Source organism: Ambystoma mexicanum, chromosome 3q (assembly GCF_040938575.1).
Source record: "Ambystoma mexicanum isolate Mex_15411 chromosome 3q, UKY_AmexF1_1, whole genome shotgun sequence".
In the NCBI taxonomy this organism is placed as follows: domain Eukaryota; kingdom Metazoa; phylum Chordata; class Amphibia; order Caudata; family Ambystomatidae; genus Ambystoma; species Ambystoma mexicanum.
This window is the reverse complement of record NC_090926.1, coordinates 1,000,995,603-1,001,016,974: the sequence shown is the minus strand read 5'-3', so window position 1 is coordinate 1,001,016,974 and position 21,372 is coordinate 1,000,995,603. Positions and strand designations below refer to the sequence as shown.

Genomic DNA, 21,372 nt, shown 5'->3' with positions numbered 1-21,372 from the left:
GGTGAGCTGCTGGATGCTTCCAGGCGGTGTGCGGTGCGCGCCTGAGTTCTGTAAGTCCACTGCCTCTATGTTGCTGGTTGTCCTCGTCTCTAGGGGGCTGAGGGGTTGTTGTAGGGTATAAATTGGGGCCAGCAGTGTGCTCATGTGCCGGGGTGCTCCAGCGCACTGCTGGCGTTATAAGGTGCTGCTTATCACCACCTCCACTCTGTTGGGTTCCTAGACTTACGGATCCATGTTGTCCCTTGATCTGCTCTACTTGGGCGGCTGATGGGGTGGGTGTCTCTTCATGGGGTGCTTACTGCCTGCGCATCCACCAAGGCTCAGCGTCAGTCAGGGTGCTGATACTCCCCCTCTCTTCCGCTCCCCCCCCAAACTGGGTGCGCTGCCAGTGTCTGTGGTGGGGAGGCTGCTGGCCGTCACGTCTTTGCGGCAGATGTGGGTTCAGGTGTATGTTTCTGCCTCCGTGCTATGAGTGAGTGAGCGGGTGCCGGCGGCTTGGTGCTGGGGTCTCGCCGCCCACCCTCTGGTGTCAGCATGGCGGGCTTCTCTCCGTTCCTCGCAGCGGATCTGCAGGAGGCCACCTGCGGTTATCTTTGGTTCCTCCGCTCCGTTTTCAGTGCGTTTTACACCCCTGTGATCCGGATCGCTGCAGGCTGCTTATATCTCCATTCACTTTGCGTATAAATCATGTTTGAAGCTTTTGTCTGCTAATTCGCACCATCGCTGGTAGGAGCTCCGTCAGCCCACAGCCATCTTGTTTGGGCACGCTAGCACCCCCCCCCCCTGCACAATTAGGTTTTTATTTTGCCAAACATTTTAACTCAGGGATTTCATTGTTTTTAATGATGAATGTTTTCTCATTAATTGTTGTTTGATTGATTGATTCCGAGCATTTGCATTTTATATTATGTGGTCTCCCGGATGAACTTGTCACTTTAATGCACTAAGCACTTTCAACCTCACGAGGGAATACTTATTGCACTTAATGAGGTGCTCTTGAGCGAGCATGATGCACTTTAAATTGGGCCATGACTGGGAGCCCAAGCACTATGCACTTTACATTCTCCATAAATTCAAACTACGGAAATATCTTGTGCTTTAAATCTATCCTGAGTACTAGTTTTTGTGTAACATATGGATACACTTGTGTTCTTCTGATGTTGAAGTACAATTGAATTGTAATTGGGTTTTTAAGGCGGTTTTGTATGGATTTCCATATATCTGTGTAATGTTTACTAAATGGTAAATGTATTTTTCATCATCATGTGACAGATAAAGCACTAAGCACTTTACATTTGTCTGCAAGCATATTGTAATGATAATGTACTAAACAGATATGAGCCGAGTCAGGTACCTTGGAAAATTCAAGGGTCCTAAATGAGTCCATTACTATATTTTTTCTGGGCACACCAACATGGCCGACAGTTTTTATGCCTCCAGTGCGAATCATAAATGCAATCAACAGAGAAAGGCTTATGCCCCTCTAGCCATCGTAACCATAGAGATCATGTGTATGCTTAAAGACCTGTCCCACATTGTGTGTTGTATTTCATGTGATCAAGCAACAAGCTGTTGTGAAGCGCGTAATTATTGGCTTCTTATGTCCCTGCTGAGGGATCCACAATAGGGTTGTATGCTGCCACAAGGATTGCCTTCGAAAGTCATTGATGCCTCTCCCAAGAGGATGGCGCACACTGTCAAGACCACAGGTTAGTTTTCCCATACTAGTCCTAAGAGATGCAGGTTCATAAGGAATTCATTTGCCCTAGCTGGTTATTGATTCTAATTCCCCATGTTAATGGTTGGTTGGAGTTTCGTTAATGGCCGCTACGTGGTGCCTCTGGGTCAGTTAGCTAGCGGGTCTAGTTGTTTTCATGTACGGGCTATTTAAGCCCCGCCCATCAGGAGGCTCGTGCTTCGCGTCGTTTGTCCGAGTTCAGATGGAACGCTCGCCGTGTACCTCCGTTTCCTGTCACAGCTCAATATTCCTAGTCCACAGATAATTACCGTTCATTCCATGAGTAACATTTATTAGATATCAGTTCCCTTCCTGTATTTTCCAGTCCATAGTCCATAGTCCGGAGTCCGGAGTCCGGTCATAGCGGTCTCCTCACCTCACAGTCCGTGGCAGTTCTCTCACGCAAGTACTCCCAGTGATGTGCAAATGCAATTGCTTCGTTTTTGCCGCCTTATCAGATACATTGAATTGTGTATAAATGTTATTAGAATCCCTCACGCATTTCAGGGTATTACGTTGTTATTAGCGGGTTTGTGCCCTTTCTGTGGAGTTTGCCTTGGAAGTTTGTTTCTAGTCAATATTTTTGGTCACACTCATGTTCATATTACGCAAAGTCATAACGTGTTTCCATGTTTCCGACCGAGTAGTTCTTTGACTCTTCTACTTGTTTCAGGGGTTTGCTATTCCGTCACGCATTGTAGTGAGGAAGTTTTTCTGTAATTTTACACACGCATCTCACCCAGCATATTGCCCCCTTAGGGTCAAATTAGGATAGGGTTTCTGTCATTTCCTTTTTTCCTAGTGATAATTGCTCTCCATAAGTGCCCATTTAGCCCCTTATACAAGAAACTATTCTCCTGTGTCCCATCTTCAGGACTTGCACCCCTGTATAGAACAGGATGGAGAGCTCAACAAATTAAATACCAAGGTGAGCTATTGCTGGTCCCATAGTTACCAGTCTTTTCTTCCTATTTAACAAGAGAAAACTAAGGAAGGGAAAATTGTTATTTTCTTCACAGAAATTCTGTGTCTAGTTGCCAGGAAGGTAGAAGTCAGTTGGAGTTCCAGAAGGTTCCCGCAGAGTTCAGGTGAGCGTTACACACACGGAAGTTAGAACGCCAGAAAGTTAATCCTTAAATGAAGTCGCCAAGCAAGAAATCATTAATTCCTTAAGGTATCCAGTTTTATTGAGACATGTAGTTAAGAGAAAAAAAATACGGTACAGTGCGTTTCACATCCCTCTTGCTGCTTGTTCACATACATAGACTTGATTACACTTAATTACACAATAGCAAAAGATATACACATACTCATTCTCTATGGTTCTCTTTTCTTTTACTTTTTCACTTTCAACTCTTAAGGTCAAATCCAAGTGTTTTAGAGACGGGAGAATGCAGCAACCATTTTGTAACGAATTCTATGTCAAGACCGGAGGCTCGGATTATGCTTTCCCCAAACTTTACTGTTCAGCAGCAAAGAAAAACAAAATATGAAATAACAATACAAAACTAATAAAAACTACAATAACCATGAAGTCTTTGAGTTTTGTAGTCCATCTCCATTGGTCCTCAAACTGACCATGTGATTTAAGTAACCAATCAAAACCAAGTCCTCAAATAAAACCTCTTGTCCTCTTTCTATTCCTCCCCTTTCTTTGCTGCTCGGTAGCGAGTGAAGTACTTTTTTCTCTTTATTATTTCTAAAGTGTGGTGTGTGTGAATTGACGATAATACTTTGGTGTGACACGCGCGCATGTTTCTTTCTCCAGGCGGAGCATATCCGCTACGGAGTAGGCGGCTCTAGGGAGATGCGGCCGCGACGGGGCTGGTGCACCGGCGGCCGCAGCTCCTCGGATCCGTCAGAGAGGGCACTGCACAACGGAAGGGAAAGCGCGACGGGACCGCGTAGTTCCGGCGCTCTCTCCTTCGTTTCCATTCCGAATTGTTTCATGAGGTTACGAGTGTGTACGCGCCAGTAAAGATTTTATTGCTTACTTTGATCTTAAAACAGCACGCATCGTACAAACGTAGCATCCTGTTCAGAAGTACAACAGCGCCCCTGCAGGCTATCAGAGGATACCGCACCTTATATAGGCACAGTCCTAGGTAAAACCTGCGATTTGATATTATCAGTATATCTTCATATATTCAGAACCAGGAAAATAATTTTAATATTTACAATTTGGCTCTCTGTACCGAGAGAGTTTTTTCTTTGGAAACCCTGGTGTGTGTGTGTGTGTATATATATATATATTATTATATATATATATATATATATATATATATATATATATATAAAATACAAATCCTTGCACTCCCCAGGGCCTGAGAAATATGAGTTCCTCCAGTGATGAGGGGAAGGCTAGTGTTAGCCAAAAGAGGAGCCACTCAGACATGACCGATATCTTCCACAAAGCCCTGGGGGCTTCACTGGGACATGATCCTCAGCAAAGAGCGCTGATGGAGGATTGGCTCCGAATCACTCAGAGCCTGGAGGAGGTCAAGGGCCTTAAGGCACGGATGAACTCCAAAGGGGCAGTAAATCAGTCTGTAGGGCGGAAGAAGCCCACACCCCCCCAGGCACCCCACCGAAAAAGAAAGGTGGTAAAAGGAAGAGAAAGAATAAAGCGGTGCCTAGCAGGGGACGAGAATCATCTTCTGATACCTCAGATGAGGGTGAGAATGATTGGGAGTATCCCGAAGAAGGGGAAGTCTTATCGATATCCGCATCAGGGGATGAAAGTCACGAGGCGTCAAAGAAAAGGAAGAAGGAGAAGGCTGAAGAGGAAGGTGCGGAGGATGTGGATTTCGATCCGGAAGCACTCATCCATCCCAGATCAGAATGGGAACCACCCAAAAGAATCACAGCATATTTAAAGAAACGCCTGAGGGCACCACTAGCCAAAGAGGCTAGAAACAAGATGAGGGCGGAATGCCCCAGACCACTCCTCCCTGAAGGTGCGGCCGATACACCGGTCATAGATGAAAAAATGATAACTTTTATGAGCAAGTTTACAAAAGATGTGAGGAAGGGTCTTGATAGATCCTGGCGATCTTGCCAGGATAAGATGCTTGATATGACGGGACCCCTCACAAAGATTCTCCAGATGGGAGAAGAAGCAAAAGCAAAAGGGGAGCTGATAGACCCGGCAATTCTTATCGGGTGGGCCCAAAGGGCGATATGCATGTTGGGGAATGCTAATCATGCTATAACCACTGAAAGGAGGAGATGTTTGCTGGTAAAGATCGACCCAAAATTGAGTGAATTAGCCTCCTCAGAATCAGCCTCGTCGGCGAAGGGAAAGTTGTTTGGGGACTCCTTTATCAAGGAGCTCACCAAATTTGTAAATTCATATGCAGCCTTGGACAAGGCTCAAGCCTCTCTTACAAGAGTTTTCGGGAGGCAAATTTTTGGACGGGCCAGCAGAGGCAGGGATTGATCGGCTGGCCGGTTCCAATTCAATCGACCCTTTCAAGACAGAGCAATTTGGCGCGAACAAGAAGAGCGCAGACAAACGCCTTTCTTCCCATCGAGGAGTAGGGGAAGAGGCAGGATCTGGCGAGGAGAGCGCCAACAGAATAACCCAGGTGAGAATATCATACCCGCATTCAATTACCCCAGAGGTAGGGGGAGAACTGCTCAATTTTTACAAAATTGGTTGAATATATCAGGGGATCCCTGGATACTTCAGACCGCTCAAGGTTTTTATACAGATTTTATAGAAATACCTTATCAGAGGGAACCACCAAAATGATTAGAGATGAACAAGACAGACAGGGCCTTACTGGAAAGAGAATTACGGGGTTTCGAAAACAAAAGAGCTATACGACTAGCCACAGGTCAGGTAGGAGGTTACATAAGCAATATGTTCATAGTGAAAGGAAGACACAAGTCGAGACCAATCATAAATCTGAGAGGCCTAAACACTTACGTAGTGTACAGACATTTCAAGATGGAAGGGATACATCTGTTAAGAGATACCCTTATTCAGGGAGATTGGTTAGCCAGAATAGATTTGAAAGATGCATATCTGACTATTCCCATAGCAGAGGAACACTGCAGATTTCTGAGATTCATCTGGGGGAGAACGATATGGGAATTTCGGCGTCTCCCGTTCGGCCTGGCATCGGCACCTTGGTGTTTCACCAAAATGATGAAACCTGTAGTATCTCATCTCAGAGCTCAAGGGATAAGGCTGATAATTTATCTGGATGACATATGTCTGATGTGGCAAGAGAAGGAAACGTTAATAGAGCAGATTCAGATAACTATAGAGGTGTTAGAGAGTCTGGGGTTCCTGATAAATTGGGAGAAGTCCAGTGTTGTACCTGTTCAGTCAATAGAGTTTCTGGGTTTTATAGTGGATTCAATACAGGGAACTCTGTTTACCCATTCACAAGGTGAACGATATCAAGAAGCAGCTGAAACATACTCTAGCAAAGGGAGAACTGTCGTTGAGGGACATCGCGAGATTGGTGGGCTGTCTGGCGGCATCAATTCAAGCGATATTTCCAGGGCCTCTGCATTACAGGGCACTCCAGAGGCTGAAGATCTCTCACCTCAGGAGGGGCGATTCATACAAATCAAAAGTTAATATTTCGCAGAAGGTGAGAGAGGAGTTAGAATGGTGGCTCATTCATATGGATGCATGGAACGGGAGAGCCATATTCGGTTCATCCCCGGACCTTATTATCGAATCAGACGCCAGCAGATGGGGCTTGGGACCCCGATGCGGGAACCTGTCCAAAGGGGCCAGGTAGTCGGACAAGGCTCCACATAAACTGTCTGGAGTTGTTGGCGGGGTCCTTTGCAGCGAGATGTTGGACCCAGGAGAAAGCACAATGTTGCGTTCTGTTAAAGATGGACAATATCTCCGCAGTCAGGTACATCAACAGACTGGGGGGGACGAGATCCAAGTTAGTGGCAGAACTGGCGAAAGATTTTTGGGAACTCTGTCTAGAGAGAAGAGTCTCAGTGACGGCGGAATATCTGCTGGGTCAGATGAACGAAGTGGTCGATTGGAACTCAAGATACGTCAGAGACGCCACCGATTGGAAGCTGGACAAGGTAGTGTTCCGGGAAATTATGACACAATAGGGTCCTTACCAGGTCGATCTGTTTGCATCGAGACTAACCAAACAGTTTCATCGGTTCTTCTTTAGCTGGAGACCGGACCCGGAAGCAGAGGCGACCGATGCCTTCCTTCAATCATGGGAACACCAGACAAATTATGCGTTTCCTCCTTTCTCCATGATAGCGAGGACGCTAGCGCAGGTGAGATGCCAAAAAGCATCCATAATTCTGATTACGCCGGACTGGAAGGGGCAGGCGTGGTTTCCCAGTCTAATGGAACTGACATATCACAACCCAGTAGTTCTACCCAACACAGAATTTATTATTCGAGATCCCAGAGATCGCAGTCATCCGCTAGTGAGGTCAGGAGGACTCAGACTAATAGCATGGGCGATTTCAGGAGATCTTGGGCTAGGCCAGGACTATCGAAGGAGGCTGAGAACATCATTAACTCACAGCCTTGCTTATAGATCAGCATAGATAGATGGAATAGCTGGTGTTTGGAAAGGAATATTCATCCCGATAGAGCAGATTTAGTTCATGTGGCCAATTTTTTAGCTCCGATGGCAGCGCAGGGCAAGGCTTACAGGACTATCAACACAGCCAGGTCTGCGATATCTGCGGGGCACCCTAGAGTAGAGGGCTTAGCGATTGGTGAACATCCTTTGATCTGTAGATTGTTAAGGCGAGTAAGGATGTTAAGACCCCCTAGTGTTAAGTATAATCAGTTGTGGGATGTAGATAAAGTATTGAAACTATTTTTATCTTGGCCGGATAATCAAGAGTTGTCACGGAAAGCGATTTCAGGCAAGCTATCTATGCTTTTATGTCTTAGCATTCAAAAGATCCTCTGATGTTAGAGCTCTGGAGGTTAACAGGAAGAGTACATCGCCTAACAGAGTGACTTTCCTTGTAACAAAGAAGACCAAAACAGGTTTGAGATCTATTTCCTATGAGTCTTTCCCAACTCAACAAAAATTGTGTCCAGTCAGATGCATAGAGGCTTGTGAAGAGATGACGAGGGAGGTTAGGCCTCCGGGAGTGTCACAATTGTTGATAGCGATTTGTAGGCCTTATAAAGCGGTTACACCGGCCACCATAGCTAGATGGCTTAGATGGGTGATGGTACAAGCGGGCATAGATGTTGAGAGATATGGCACCCACTCCTCTACAGGAGCGATGGCTACTAAAGCGTACAATATAGGAGCCAGAGTAGAGGATATTATAAGGGCTGCAGATTGGTCGAATGAATCGACTTTTAAAACTTTCTATTTTAAACCCATGGAAAGTGCGACATCGTTGGTGGTAAGTAAGCTTTGAACAAGCATAATCCGAGCCTCCGGTCTTGACATAGAATTCAAATTTTCAACACATTCGTTACTGAAAGTCATAATTCTATTAAAGACACGGAGACGAAGGATTATCCCACCCTATCAATCGTATGAATGTAAAGTTGATATTTTATCATGCTTTTATGTGTTCTACATACTGCTTATGAGAGAATATTTGTAATAGTTTTATTGAAGATATAGTTTATTGTACTTATGTATACGATTGTCCCACCCGTTCTTCGGTCTATAGTCACCTTTCTAAATTTATGTTTCTGTAGGATTGGCGACAAACAAGCAATCCGGGATCTGAGTTAGGATGCAGATGGATTTTCAAAGGAGTACTGAACACATCCTCGCAGGATCAAAGAAAAAGGAGGAATAGAAAGAGGACAAGAGGTTTTATTTGAGGATTTGGTTTTTGATTGGTTACTTAAATCACATGGTCAGTTTGAGGACCAATGGAGATGGACTACAAAACTCAACTTCATGGTTATTATAGTTTTTATTAGTTTTCTATTGCTATTTCATATTTTGTTTTTCTTTGCTGCTGAACAGTAAAGTTTGGGGAAAGCATAATCCTTCGCCTCCGTGTCTTTAAAAGAATTATGACTTTCAGTAACAAATGTGTTGAAAATCTGAATTACATTGATGTTAAAGGTCCATACTTTACACATTCTACATTATACACTGATTAGAATAGAGAATTACAGAAAGACTACATTGAAATACATCTGCTGTATTTTTTTAAAAACCAACTATTTCTGAACTTGCACTGCCTTACATATACGACAGAAATAAGGCAGTGCAGCACCGAAGGTTAGAACAATCTGCTGAAGTAATGCTGCAGAGAGTGATTTAGCTGAGAATCCATGCCCTATGCATCTGAAATCTGTTTATCAAGCATAATCAAAACACTGTAACACATCTAAAGTAAAAGGGCGCATATAAATATTATTCCACTTCTGATGTCATATGCTTAAAATCACCTTAAAGTGCACAAACACCAATTTCTCAAGGTGCCAAATGCTATCAGCTAAAGTGCTTAGTGCATATAATTCATAGCTGCCATCATTTATCACATGTTCAACTAAAATGCAGCGTGCCAATGCCAAAATACTGTTCGTATTCTGTTGAAATAACTAATACTTCACAGTAAAGTGCATAGTGCTGAATAACTTATTAAAACACATGGTACATTCTAATCTAATAGCAATTTTGTCACGTTCCTAATAAGAAAGTTGCGTTGGAATAAAGCATTTGCAATCCTTTAAACCACTAATTTTTAAGCCACGAATTGCTTGGACTAGAAGGTGCATAGATGTTTGTGTGCATTCAATAAAGTGCATAATACATTCCATTGTGAAAACAGTTTGGCTGCATTCCTGGACAAAAGATTATATTGCCCTAGAGCGTTTCCAATCCTATAAACACTTATTTAGAGCCATGAAAACCTTTAACAATAAAGTGCATAGTGCATGAATTTTTAAACACATTCAAGATGAGTTACCTTACAAGAGTATTTCCAAGCCTATAAGCTATTCGTTTTGCGGCAATAAAATGCATAGTACAGGGATGTTTAAATGCTTACAATAAGGTGTCATTTGATTTTATTTCTCATGCAATAAATTCAGTACAGATAAAACTGATAAAGCCATAAAGTGAATAATCCATAAATGTTGAAATCAATTCCATAAGGTGCTATTTGATCTCTTATCTTATACTATGTTTGAACACAGAAAAGATGGGGACAGTGTATAGTTTTAGTGCAAAGGACATAGAACAGAGACTGAGAAGAATACAAATATCAGAAATAACAGCATCTAATTGGGAGTGCTCAATCTAGTACATATCTGATGAGACAAAATTACATGAGAATTACACCGCTTGAGGACAATTGTAGGTCTAGATGTATTCCAAAAGCGTAAGCGATGCTTACGAAGGTAAATAGGCTCAAAAGAAAAAAGATTTTAGTCTTCACTGTTTTAAAAGCTCTTCGAGATTATGTCCCCATGGTTTTTTAGTTTCAAGATCTAGGATGAACTTGGTCTCCATCTGGCGCAGTTCAAGTTCACGAATGCCCCCTCGAGGATTTTCTTTAATATAATTAGTCCAAAAAAATCGCAAACTTTCAAGCTTGCCCTCATGAACATCTCTGAAGTGACCGGCCATAGGGTAGGATGGATCAAAGTTTTTTTTATAACTCATGTGTTGTAAAATTCTATGTTTCAGTTTACTGATGGTACTTCCAATGTACCAGAGGTTGCATGAACACGAGGGCATATACAACAAATTTCGTATTGCACATGATTTTTGGTTTTAGTTCCACTGTATGGCCTAATGAGGGATGTGGATAGTTGGTTCTGTTGAGGGCATGTTTGCATGATTTACACTTCATGTATTTGAAGAAGCCAGTGGTATTCACATTTAGCCATGTAGGAATGTTTGAGATTTTGATTGTCGGGGGCATAAAACTCTTTATGGGTGAATCTTTGATGAGTGCCGATTTTCTGAATGTTATATTGACACGTTCCTTTAGAAATGGTGACAAAGATTCATCCGATTGTAGTAAATTTGCCAGTGTTGATGCAATATCTTGTGTATGATGTTAGAGTGGATATCATATGTGAGAATTAATCCGATGTCGTTCTTTTCCACTTCTTTTGCCTTTCTATTAGTTGATAACAGAGTGGTACGATTTAGGTTGAGCTTTCAAATAGGCTCTCTCTCAGACAGCTTTCAGATATCTGTCTGAAAGTTAATTGCAGTGTATTTGCATTCTTTGTCAAAGCATTCCAATTTTGTGCAGTTCCGTCGGATCCTCACAAATTCGCCATATGGTATACTCCACTTGAGCAGCGCTGGGTGATTGCTGCTAGCAAAGAGCGGCATATTGGAGCTAGTCGGTTTGCAATGAAGTTCAGTAATGATTTCTCCTTGGTCTGATTTGACCAAAACATCCAAGACAATTATTGACTCTCTGCTGTGCGTCTCAGTAAATTTTAAGTTGAGACTGTTAACATTCAAAATGTGCACGCAGTTGAGCCAGTCTTTCTTCTCTTTTCCAGAGGATAATAGGTCATCAATGAATCTCAGCCATAAAACAACCCGATTTGTATATTGGATGTTAGCCTCCGTCCACAGCAAACACTTTTCTCACCACCCCATTGTGAAATTTGCGTATGCGGGAGCAAAGCCTGTGCCCATGGCAGTCCCTCGTAGCTGGTTGTAGTAGTAGTTATTGAATAAAAATACATTTGTTAAGCACATATCTACCATCTCCATACTCATCTGTCCATGTGCGAGGTAGTTCAGTGATCTACATCCAAAAAATGTTTACAGGTTTTTTTGCCATCGCTATGTTGTATGGAGGTGTAGAGTGAAACTACATCTAATGTGGCGAACATAAAGCTCTTCTCCCATGCTAATCCATCAATTTTGCTCAAAAAAATTGTATCACGAAGATATGAAGGTAGGGTAAGTACCAAGGGCAAAAGAGTTTGGGTCTATATATTTGGACATATTCTCCAGGAGGCTCCATTAAGAGAGACAATGGGTCAGCCAGGGGGACGGGTTGGACTTTTATGAACTAAACTGGTTGGTATGGGGGGAAATTTGTTGAAAAGGAACTTGCAATCGTATTCATCCAGAATACTCAAGTCAAACCACAAGCACTCCAATTTGGTGTCAATTCCTCGTAGCAACCAGCATCCATGAGTTGCCTTTGAGCCTCCCAAACATTCTTCTATATTTTGGATTACTATGTTGGAACCCTTGTCAGGGGCTTTTATTACAAGAGTCTTGAGGTTTTCTAGTACTTTCAAAATATCCCTTTCTTAGGATGAGAAATTAGGCATTGTAGCCTTCTTCAGATCATGAATGACTAGATCCTGAAAGGCCTCTATATGTCCGCCAGGACATACTAGATACCACCTGCACTTTACTTTTAAAAACCGTTCAAATTAGTTCATCTAAGAAACATGAAACTAAGCAGTAAAGGAAATTAGAAAATTCAAGAGCAATGAAAGGCGATAGTAAGACAATGCAAAAGCAGGAACAAGTTACTTACCTGTAACTGTTATTCTCCAGCAAGGGTCCGGCATGGATTCACACGCTCCTGAATATTCCCCGTCAGGCTGGGAATCCTCAGTAAAGGAAAAACATCAGTTTAAGTTTCACTTCTGAACAGTCTTTCTCCCAACAACCAATCACTGGTCTCTTGGTCATACTGTGCCCAGCCAATGACTGCCCTCTACCTAAGCCCCTCCTCTGGCAGCCATCTTCAGATTTTTCAGCACGTAAAGTGGCAGTAGGACCAAGAGAAGAGCCACAAAGGGGTAGGTGGGAGGGTTCGCATGTGAATCCATGCCAGACCCCATGCTGGAGAAGGAACAAGTTACTTACCTGTAACTGTTATTCGAGGGGGTTGGGTCCTCCGACGTATTCCATATCTATGACATGTAATCACCACAGCTGTGCTGCTTCAGAAACTTTTTTCGGCTCCTGCGTCGATGCACTGTCGTCGAGGACCTCGTCCGAAGTCATCTGATGTGATAAGTAGGACGCCTCAGTTCCGTTTTTTCCGCGAACGTGTTGCTTCGTGAATCTCGGTTACGCCTCGACTCTTTGGAGTTCTGTTCTTCTCGGTTCTTCGAACCTGTTCGTTTTTGTGAGAAAATCCTTCATAAGAAGATGTCTTCGACCCCGCGTCCGGGCTTCAAGATGTGCGGGGAGTGTGGGTCCAAGATGTCGGTGACGGACTCGCACGACGCCTGTCTCTGGTGTCTCAGGGAGGCCCACGACACGGATGACTATCGACTGCCAGTCGCTCACGTCCAAAGCCTTACGGGAACGTGAGAAGTTGTTGTCGGTAGGTCGGGTGTCCAAGCCCCGGAAGTCGAAGTCTGCGGGGCTTTCGACAGATGATTCGAGAGGTGACTCTCCGCGTCATCGTCGGAAGTCTCGTGGGTCTCCTTCTAGGAGTCGGTCTCGCCACTCCTCGGCCTCTTCGAGGCATTCTCGGAAGCGCCGACAGCGGTCGTCTTCCAGGTCCTCTTCAGAGGACTCTGCCCGGCACGTCGCTTACCCCACCAGCCGTGCGACGCCGGAGGAATGGGCTTCCTTCAGGAAGAAAATGCTGGCGATTCTCGAGTCGCAGGGTACTAAGCCGTCCGCACCCCCGAGTGGGGTCGGCTGTGAGAGGTCGAGAGACACCGCTCGCAAGAGTTGTCGGCACGAGTCACGGGAGAGGTCCCGTTCGGACAAGGGGACTCGTTCTCGACGTACCTGTTCCAGGTCCCGGTCCTCGACGCGTTAGAGACCGTGTGCACCTGTGATGTCTTCGAGGAAGACATAGACACCTGACGCGTCGAGGGCGTCGACAGGCTTTCTCGAGGCTCGGGCTCCGAGGAAGTCGTCGAAGCTCAGGTCGTCGAAGGACACGCTCGGAGCTCCAGCTTCGAGGCCTGTGTCGAGGATGCTGGCGGCACTGCATCTGATGTCGACGCCGATTTACTTGACGCCAATTCTCTCGGCACCGATGCCTGTTCTCTCGGCGCCGATTCACTCGATGCCTTTCGAGGCCTGCAGCGACTTCTCCTCCTTGCGTGGAGATCTCCGATGTGTGCACCCCATCCTTTCAGGGAGGCGTCCGTCGTGGCCATCTCCTAATGAAGTCGGATCTGGAAGTCCATGCCCACCGACAGATGCGCATGGACACCCCACCACCGTATCACTCGATGGAACGTCCCGTCGTGAGAGGTTTTGTCCTCGGAGCTTCCAGATACCTGGATCCAACGGGCTTCGAGGTACTCTTGCAGTGGCCGCACCCGCAGCCTGCACAGTCGAATGAGGTATATGCATGATGACATCATGCCGAGAAGAGATTTGATGGACCTCATTCTTGCAATCTTCAGGGTCAACAGCTGTTGCACCTTGCGCAGGATGGCCCCTATACTCTCCTCCGACGGAGACGCCAGGCACGACACCGTGTTGAGTCCAGACCCCAGAAACAGTGCATCTTGCGAAGGCACGAAGCAAGACTTCGCATAGTTCACCAAGAACCCCAGCTCCGTCAGCAGCTGGACGGTTTCCGCCATGTGAGCGACAGTGATTTCCCTCGATTTCACTCGGATGAGCCAGTCGTCCAGCTAAGGTTAAATGTGGATCCCTCGTAGGCACAGCTGCGCCGCCACTGGCACCAGGCACTTAGTGAAAACCCTTGGTGCCGACTTTAATCCGAAGGGAAGGGCCTTGAACTGATGGTGCTGCCCTTGAACCATGAAGTGCAGGAACTTTCGGTGCCCCCTGTGGATGGGGATGTGAAAGTAAGCATCCTTCAGGTCCAGTGCCGACAGGAAATCCCCTTCTTCCAGCTGTCCTAGCAAGTGCTGAAGGGTGACCATCCGAAACTTCTGGGATGTGATGTACTTGTTCAAGCGGCAGAGGTATGGGATGGGCCGTCAACCGCCCGTCTTCTTGACGAGGAAGTACCGGTCATGCACTTTCCTGTGAATCCCACTGCTTTAGTAGGCTTCTGCATGCCTTGTATGTGTGCCCCCAGGATGTGGGCTGGAACGTCTGGTTCCAATACACATCCTGGGTGCCAGAGAGTCTGGAGTGCCATGAATGACTTGGACCACCATGGTCCGTGATTCGTCCACATCTGGAGTGTGTGTGTGTGAGCAGATCTCCAATTGGGTCCTTTCTGTTTTGGCACGAAGAGAACTTTGGATAAGAGGAGGCTGAAAACACCACTACCATGTCGATCTCCTGAGTTCTCACTGAACAAAGGATAGGATCCAAGTATCCTGCAACTACGAAGCTGAGTCGAGGAACCGCTGGTGACCCGCTGGAAGGTTTGGCACCCTGAGCCTGCTGTTGTCCCGTAGGACCCATCTGCATATGGTCGTTCTAGAAGGTCTGCGTTGACGCTCCAACCCATTGGAATAGTGGGTCAACTATTCTTGGCACATTGTTCCAACCCTGCAAGTACGCTTTCTCGGAAGTGTCCCTGGTCCAACCAGTGGACTGACCAGCTTACCCAGTTGCTTTGCTCTGTCACCGCTGCCGTTTCGAGGTGGCCCTCGAAACTTGGTATACTGCTAGCTCTGTGTCCCTGGCACCATCGCACCGAATTTCATACACTTGGCGTTCCCAGGTCTAGTGTGAGACGAGTGCACAAGAACCGGAGTAAATGCGGTAACCGTGTTGCCCTGCCGCAGCAACGTCCTTTGCAAGACCGCTGCATTTGTGACCATCTTGCCCCTGAACGCTGCAGTGAAACTGGGTCGATTCATCCACCCGGAGCGGAGTAAATCGGCACTGTCCCATTTGGGAATCATCGCTGTATCTCAGGAACTAAAAAGGTGCCAAGAAGTCCTTTTTGCCACATTGAAACCTGCAAGCAAAGTGGACTGACCTGCCAAAGTTTGGGTTCGCTTGCGTCGTGGACCGGTGAGTACTCCACACCCAAACCGGTGGCCCCTAGCGCAAAGGCACATTTTTTTAACATACAAGTGGCCCCTCTCCTTCCCACTGCTATTGTGAAAAAGCGACTCCATCCCGAACTCTCTAACTGCCTCTGCCTTCAAGTGGAGGTCCTTCTTGAATAGTGGGAACTTGTTCTGCATTGCCTCATCCCCCTTTCCGAGCTGCTAGAGACCCTGTTCTGCCACTGGAACAACTGCGTGCGTTGCCATTGCATGTACTATTGAGCAGAAGGCTCCTCTCTTCTCAGGGCTTGACCTACCTCTTAGTTAGGTGTATTTTTGATGTCAAACTGGGCCTAAAGAATATCTGCACTGCCTGTTTCCTTCCCCTCTAGGCTGTTGACATTTTGCGCATTTAACCCTTTAGACCCCAATGGTCTTGTATATACATTGACTGGATAGTGTTGTGTTGGTTTAGTGTTACTGTGATTCTTTTGCTATGGTCTATGTTACAAAGGCCTTGTAATAAATGTGTCTACGTTTTTGATATAACGCTTGTTTGGAGTAATTTGTAAGTGTCCTTGCTTTGTGTGCTCATTGAGGTCCGTCAGTCACCCTCACCCCTCCTGAGACTTAGTCTTGACCGCCTGCCATAGCTACCCTGATTGGTCTGGCTTGTCCAGAGGTTACCCTGTTCCAAGAAACTAGGCTGGCCTCCTGAACCTCCAGGTCCCAGTTCCAAAATCCATCTTAAGAGTCCCAGCCAACACATCCAACTATTTGCTCACACCACCTCTTTGTCCAGAAAACTAGAGGTTTTGTCTGAGAAAGGGCTTACCATACGTGGAATTTCCTATCCTGAGTGCAGCAAGACGGGAAATGGGACAGGATGGCCAAGGCCAGGGCGAAAAGAAATGCTTGGCACAAACATTTTGAGTGTTTGGTACATCAAAATGCAAAAGTGCACGCAAAATGAAAAATGTACCAAGTCTTCGAAAATGGATACAAAGTATACCTTCAGTATTGTGCTGCATAAAAACAAGGAATCTCACAAAGGAGACAGGGTCTCGACAGCACTGGTAGCCTTAGGGACTGACCGGTGCCCCCAAAAGAGAGGAGCCGCGCAAGGGAAGTATACTAAATAGGTTTTACTTCCATCAAAAAAGTGGCCTTTTCAACACCTGATCAATGACTTCTCTCTATCGACACACAGACCCCAACTCAGTACTGTGCTACTGTTAAAAGACGCAAGACCAAACGCTAGCAACACACCCTGTACAGTGCTCCGCTACTCACGAGCGAGATCCGTGCTTTCAACAATAAAAATAAGCCTAGAATCAAACTATTGCAAACGTTTGAGGGTGGAGGGGGGCAGCAGGGGACGGGGCGTTTTATTGATATCGATGGAGGGAACGCTCCAAAAGGAAAATCTTTCCTAGAAATCATACAGCCATTGCTACTAACATCCCGGGAGGCAACGGAGGTGTCCACAGCACATGCCCCACCAGGCAAGCAGAGGGAAGTGGGGGGCCTGAAGAGGAGGCTTTCCAGAAATAGGCCATCACATGCACACACTACCTGCACGGATCATGCGCAGGTTTGACCCTTCGAGCATTCGATTTTCTGTGACTAAAGCAGACCCTTTGCATTCTCTTGGGAACACTGAAACAAGTGTTGTAATATAGACAATTCGGACAGATCCCAATGGTACTGTGCGTGCGATGTGAGCTATGACTGTGTTCAGGGGACGAAGAAAGGCTGGTGGGGAAGGCACAAAGAGTGTGACAAGGTACCGGGTTCTCTCACCGTTCAGCCTCCTCCTCCGATACTTCGGTTCTTTTGGGGTTTCCTACAGCTCCGCCGGTGACGCTGCTGCTGCTGCTGCCGGCATTGTTTCGGCTCATGTTGTTATGGCTGGAGAAGTTCTTCTGAGATCTGTTGAAGCTTCTGCTCTCGTCTTCATGGGTGGTCGCCTTTATGATGTTGCTGCATAAAAAGCAAAAACGTGGGTTCAGATTCTCTACACTCAACGATTATACATTCCCACGTCCAGTAGGTCTCCCCTCTAAAGCGATCTCAATGGATAGACACTTGGAAGGACAAGGAATGTTTTACCCACCAGTGGGACTAGAGAACTCAAGTGCCAACAGCTGGGTGTTTGGATAAACAGTGGCCACTGTTGGCGTTCTTGTTCCCACGGGTCATGATTTGATAAATTTCATAAAAACAAACATGTGCCACTAGTTTCCAATCTACCTCTGGACAAGCCCCCCCCACACTCCCTATTGCGGCCCAGATTAAATTATGCATCCATCAGCTCCTCCGGGACAGGGTGATCCCAATGGGCAGCGGGAGGTGGATAAAAGCCTTTAGTGTGCATTAGTTTAACCCACTTAAACACACATGCAGAAGCACTTTCTCTTCCACACTCCTTGTCTGATGGAGGATCTACCATGACAGAAATTAGATTTGAAGGGCTTGCTCCAATTCTTTTCTTTGGGATTTACACTTTATGGCAGGAAGGATACCCACAGATGTCTGCTGCAGACACAAACTACTGAAGCGAACGTCTGGGTTAAACATGGTGCAAGTCCCAAATAAAGACAGCGTAGTCAGAGGTTCTTTAGAAGCAACACTAGCGTGGGGCTTCTAAGAGGCCAACCCAGTATCTTTGCAAGGGCCTTTCACACTGAGCTCTAATCAAACCCTCTGGTGGCAATGGCTGAGCAGTAAGGTTTCCACTTGGGAGATCAGGGGGAGGGGGGTGTCTTAGAGGTACAAAAAACACAGATTGTTGAGCACTAGAAGGTCCACGCAGACGTATACAAATGTACTATGTTTTAAGAAAAAACACATGCAATTAAAACGTCAGGGTACTACACACTAAATACTCCATTGTATGCATAGCTACACTGTAGTTAACCTAAAATGGGAGCAACACATGACGTTACAGTTTGCACTGTTTCAAAATACTAATGCAGAACACAAATCAAATACCGTTTTAGGTGGGAAGAAAAGAGTTAGACATATAAAGCCATGCACCTTATAATTATTAACTAGACCAGAAAAGTAGACAGCTAAGAGTAACCATGTCCTAGCGAATCAGTTCTCCAGCAAGTACCTGAATGGGCGTTCAGGAAGTCCAAATGTTTCCTCCAAAGCAAGACTTGGGTAAAACCAACAGGCTCATTTCAAACAGTCAAAGGCCATAGTCAGTTAAATGGATTTTCAAACAGGGATGGGGTACCTCCTGATTCCTGGGCACAGAGGGGTTCTCAGGCAGGAATCCCCAAACAGATCTGCAATGCTCAGGGTAAGTTAGGAATACCTCTCCAAGGTAAGCACGGGGTCACTGAAGCGAGCTATTCATGTCCTTGGTCTGATTGTAGGTGGTCCGGTAGTCATGGGTGTAAAGGTCATTTTGGCTCCCGAGGAAGGCATGGTTCCAGAGATGCACCATCTGGAGAGGACAGACTACGACGATGAAAGGTGACCACTGTGAGCCACAGGATGAAGAACAGTCCATAGGACTCTTCAGGCATGCCCAGTTGGCAGGGACCCCGGACAGACAGGCTCTAATCTTGCAAGTGACAGGATTGTGGTTCCAGGCAGGGCCCTCTTCTTGGAGGAGAGCGCCGTCTGCAGAGGACCAGGACATGTACAACAAAGTGATATGCTAGTAAGAGGTGTCCAGACATTTGGTCGACCTAAAACTGGTCGAATGACATTTGGTCGACGCAATTTGGTCGAAAACCAAATGGTCGAATTTTTTTTTAATTATATATTTATTTTTCGGGTTTTCGTTTTTTACAAAAATGGGTTTTTAGAAAAAAAGGGGGTTGGGGGACCACCCCCCAAAAAAAAAGAAAAAAAAGGGTGAAAATAAAAAATAAAAAAAATTCGACCATTTGGTTTTCGACCAAATTGGTTCGACCATTTGTCTCGTCGACCAATTTTTTTCGATCAAATGTCTGGTAACCCTAGTAAGATGGTGTGCAGTGCAGCTGTGATGGCCCTAGAGTGGCTGTTCAGCCTCTGGGATGTTCCTGGGACACTTCCAAGGACCACTGCTGGAGAGAGTGTAGTGCGGGACACTTGACTAGTTGGGCTCACCAGCCTACGGAAGGAAGTCCCTTAAGTTCAGCCCTTGATGCAGAAGAAGGTACAGATGTTTGGTGGTGGATGGCTTATGCAATGCTTGTTCAGCAGCAGTCCTTAGAGTCTTCTTGTGTTCCATAATGCAACATGTAGAATGGCAGAAGAATGTCTCTTTGTATCCTAAGTCTGGGTTGAGGGCAACATTGCAACAATGGGAAGGATGTGCACCATTCAAAGAGGCAGAGGCTGTCGAATCATGAATGGCCAGCGGCCAAACATCCGCCCAACGACAGCCATCCATACCATGTAGATTGGGACCAGACATCCCCCATCCCTTCTTCCAAACAGTTTAAAGCATAGAACGCACTCTCCAGGAATCCAGGGCTAGACCCTGCGAAAGTGCATTCACTTATTTGGACGTTTTTTATTTGGATTTACCTCAAGAAGCAACAATTGTACTCATTGGTTTCTCCTTGTGGGACTTTAAATGCCATTAGCAAACACGCACGAGCCATCGGTGCACTCTCTAATCGCGCGTCAGCGGGAAAACATGGCTTCATGCAATCTTCGAAAGGTTTGTTTACGTACTTGAGAGAGGGCGCCTTTTGGTTGGAGCTCTTGGGCGTTAAGGCTTTGTCGCTCGTAGAGTAGTTGTTGTGAAGCATGGTGGTGACACAGTTGCCCACTGCCCCCTTATTGCTCCTGGAAAGAGAAAAGGGTACAGAGAAAGTAAGAAAACATTGTGACTGCAACGCGGTCATGCAGACATCATGAAACGGCCTCGAAACACCCATCCCTCTGCTCTACCATCGAAGATTAGGTCATCTCAAAGGAACAGAAATAGGACGAAAACTTACCAATACCCCGGCGCCAAAGGAACTACACGAAGAATGAACTGGTCAAATGACGAAATTACTAAGCATAGCTAAATATGGCGCAATGCCGAAAAGTCCAACGAGGGTGATAGTATACAAAACATGAAATGCCAGTACAAACTGTGAAAGCAAAACAAATAAACGCAACGCGGGGGGTCAAGTGGGAATGTCACCCCTCTCGGTCCTCGCCGCACCCAGTACAAAAATACATACAAGATAGGTAATTAAAACATGTTAAAAAAAAAAAATACGCCCTCGAATCAACAGAATTTCTGAATAAATGTGGGCAGTGTGCTTTCTGAAATAAAAATCCCAATAGCCAATAGGACAACCATACATTTTGAGGCCAACAATGCACGTCATTGGCCACCGGAACCGTTCGCTCTGAAATCTTCTAACCTTTCCACTGCACTGGCGCCAGGGAAGTTGGGTTTGGTGACATGGGCATGAGGGGTGGGTGTACACATGAGCAGAATGCCAGGCTCCTACAAAGATGGGAACACACTGGAGGTAAAGCTTTGTGCTTGCATCTCCAAAGTTAGGACGACTCTGCAAACCTCCTTCATAATTAGGGGCGCAACCAGACCAAAACATTGGGAACGGGCAGTTTTCCTTCTAAAATGTGGGGTAAGGGTGTTCCCGCCAACCACCAACACAACACACCATTCCCAAATCTCCTATTAAAAAAAACAAAGATTTATTTATTGTTGAAATTAGGCTACAACAGCTGTGGGAAAAACACCACAGTGAAAATGGGAACGTTTAAAATTGCTGCAATGAAAACACGTAAGCACTGCATTTGTGTCATGACGGTGTCACCGGACATAGCT

General features: G+C 45.7%; 1 protein-coding gene across 3 annotated transcripts in view; it reads right to left on the bottom strand.

Annotated features, from left to right (window-relative positions):
• The window catches only part of CEP131 (centrosomal protein 131), a 1,227,592-nt gene that overhangs the window by 1,078,310 nt on the left and 127,910 nt on the right, over positions 1-21,372 (bottom strand). For all 3 annotated transcript variants that reach the window (XM_069655164.1, XM_069655163.1, XM_069655162.1), the window contains 2 exons: positions 20,256-20,369; positions 17,376-17,555 (listed from right to left, as the gene is read on the bottom strand). In XM_069655164.1, the coding sequence (XP_069511265.1) occupies positions 17,376-17,555; positions 20,256-20,369 (294 nt within the window). The remainder of the gene's footprint in view (positions 1-17,375; positions 17,556-20,255; positions 20,370-21,372) is intronic.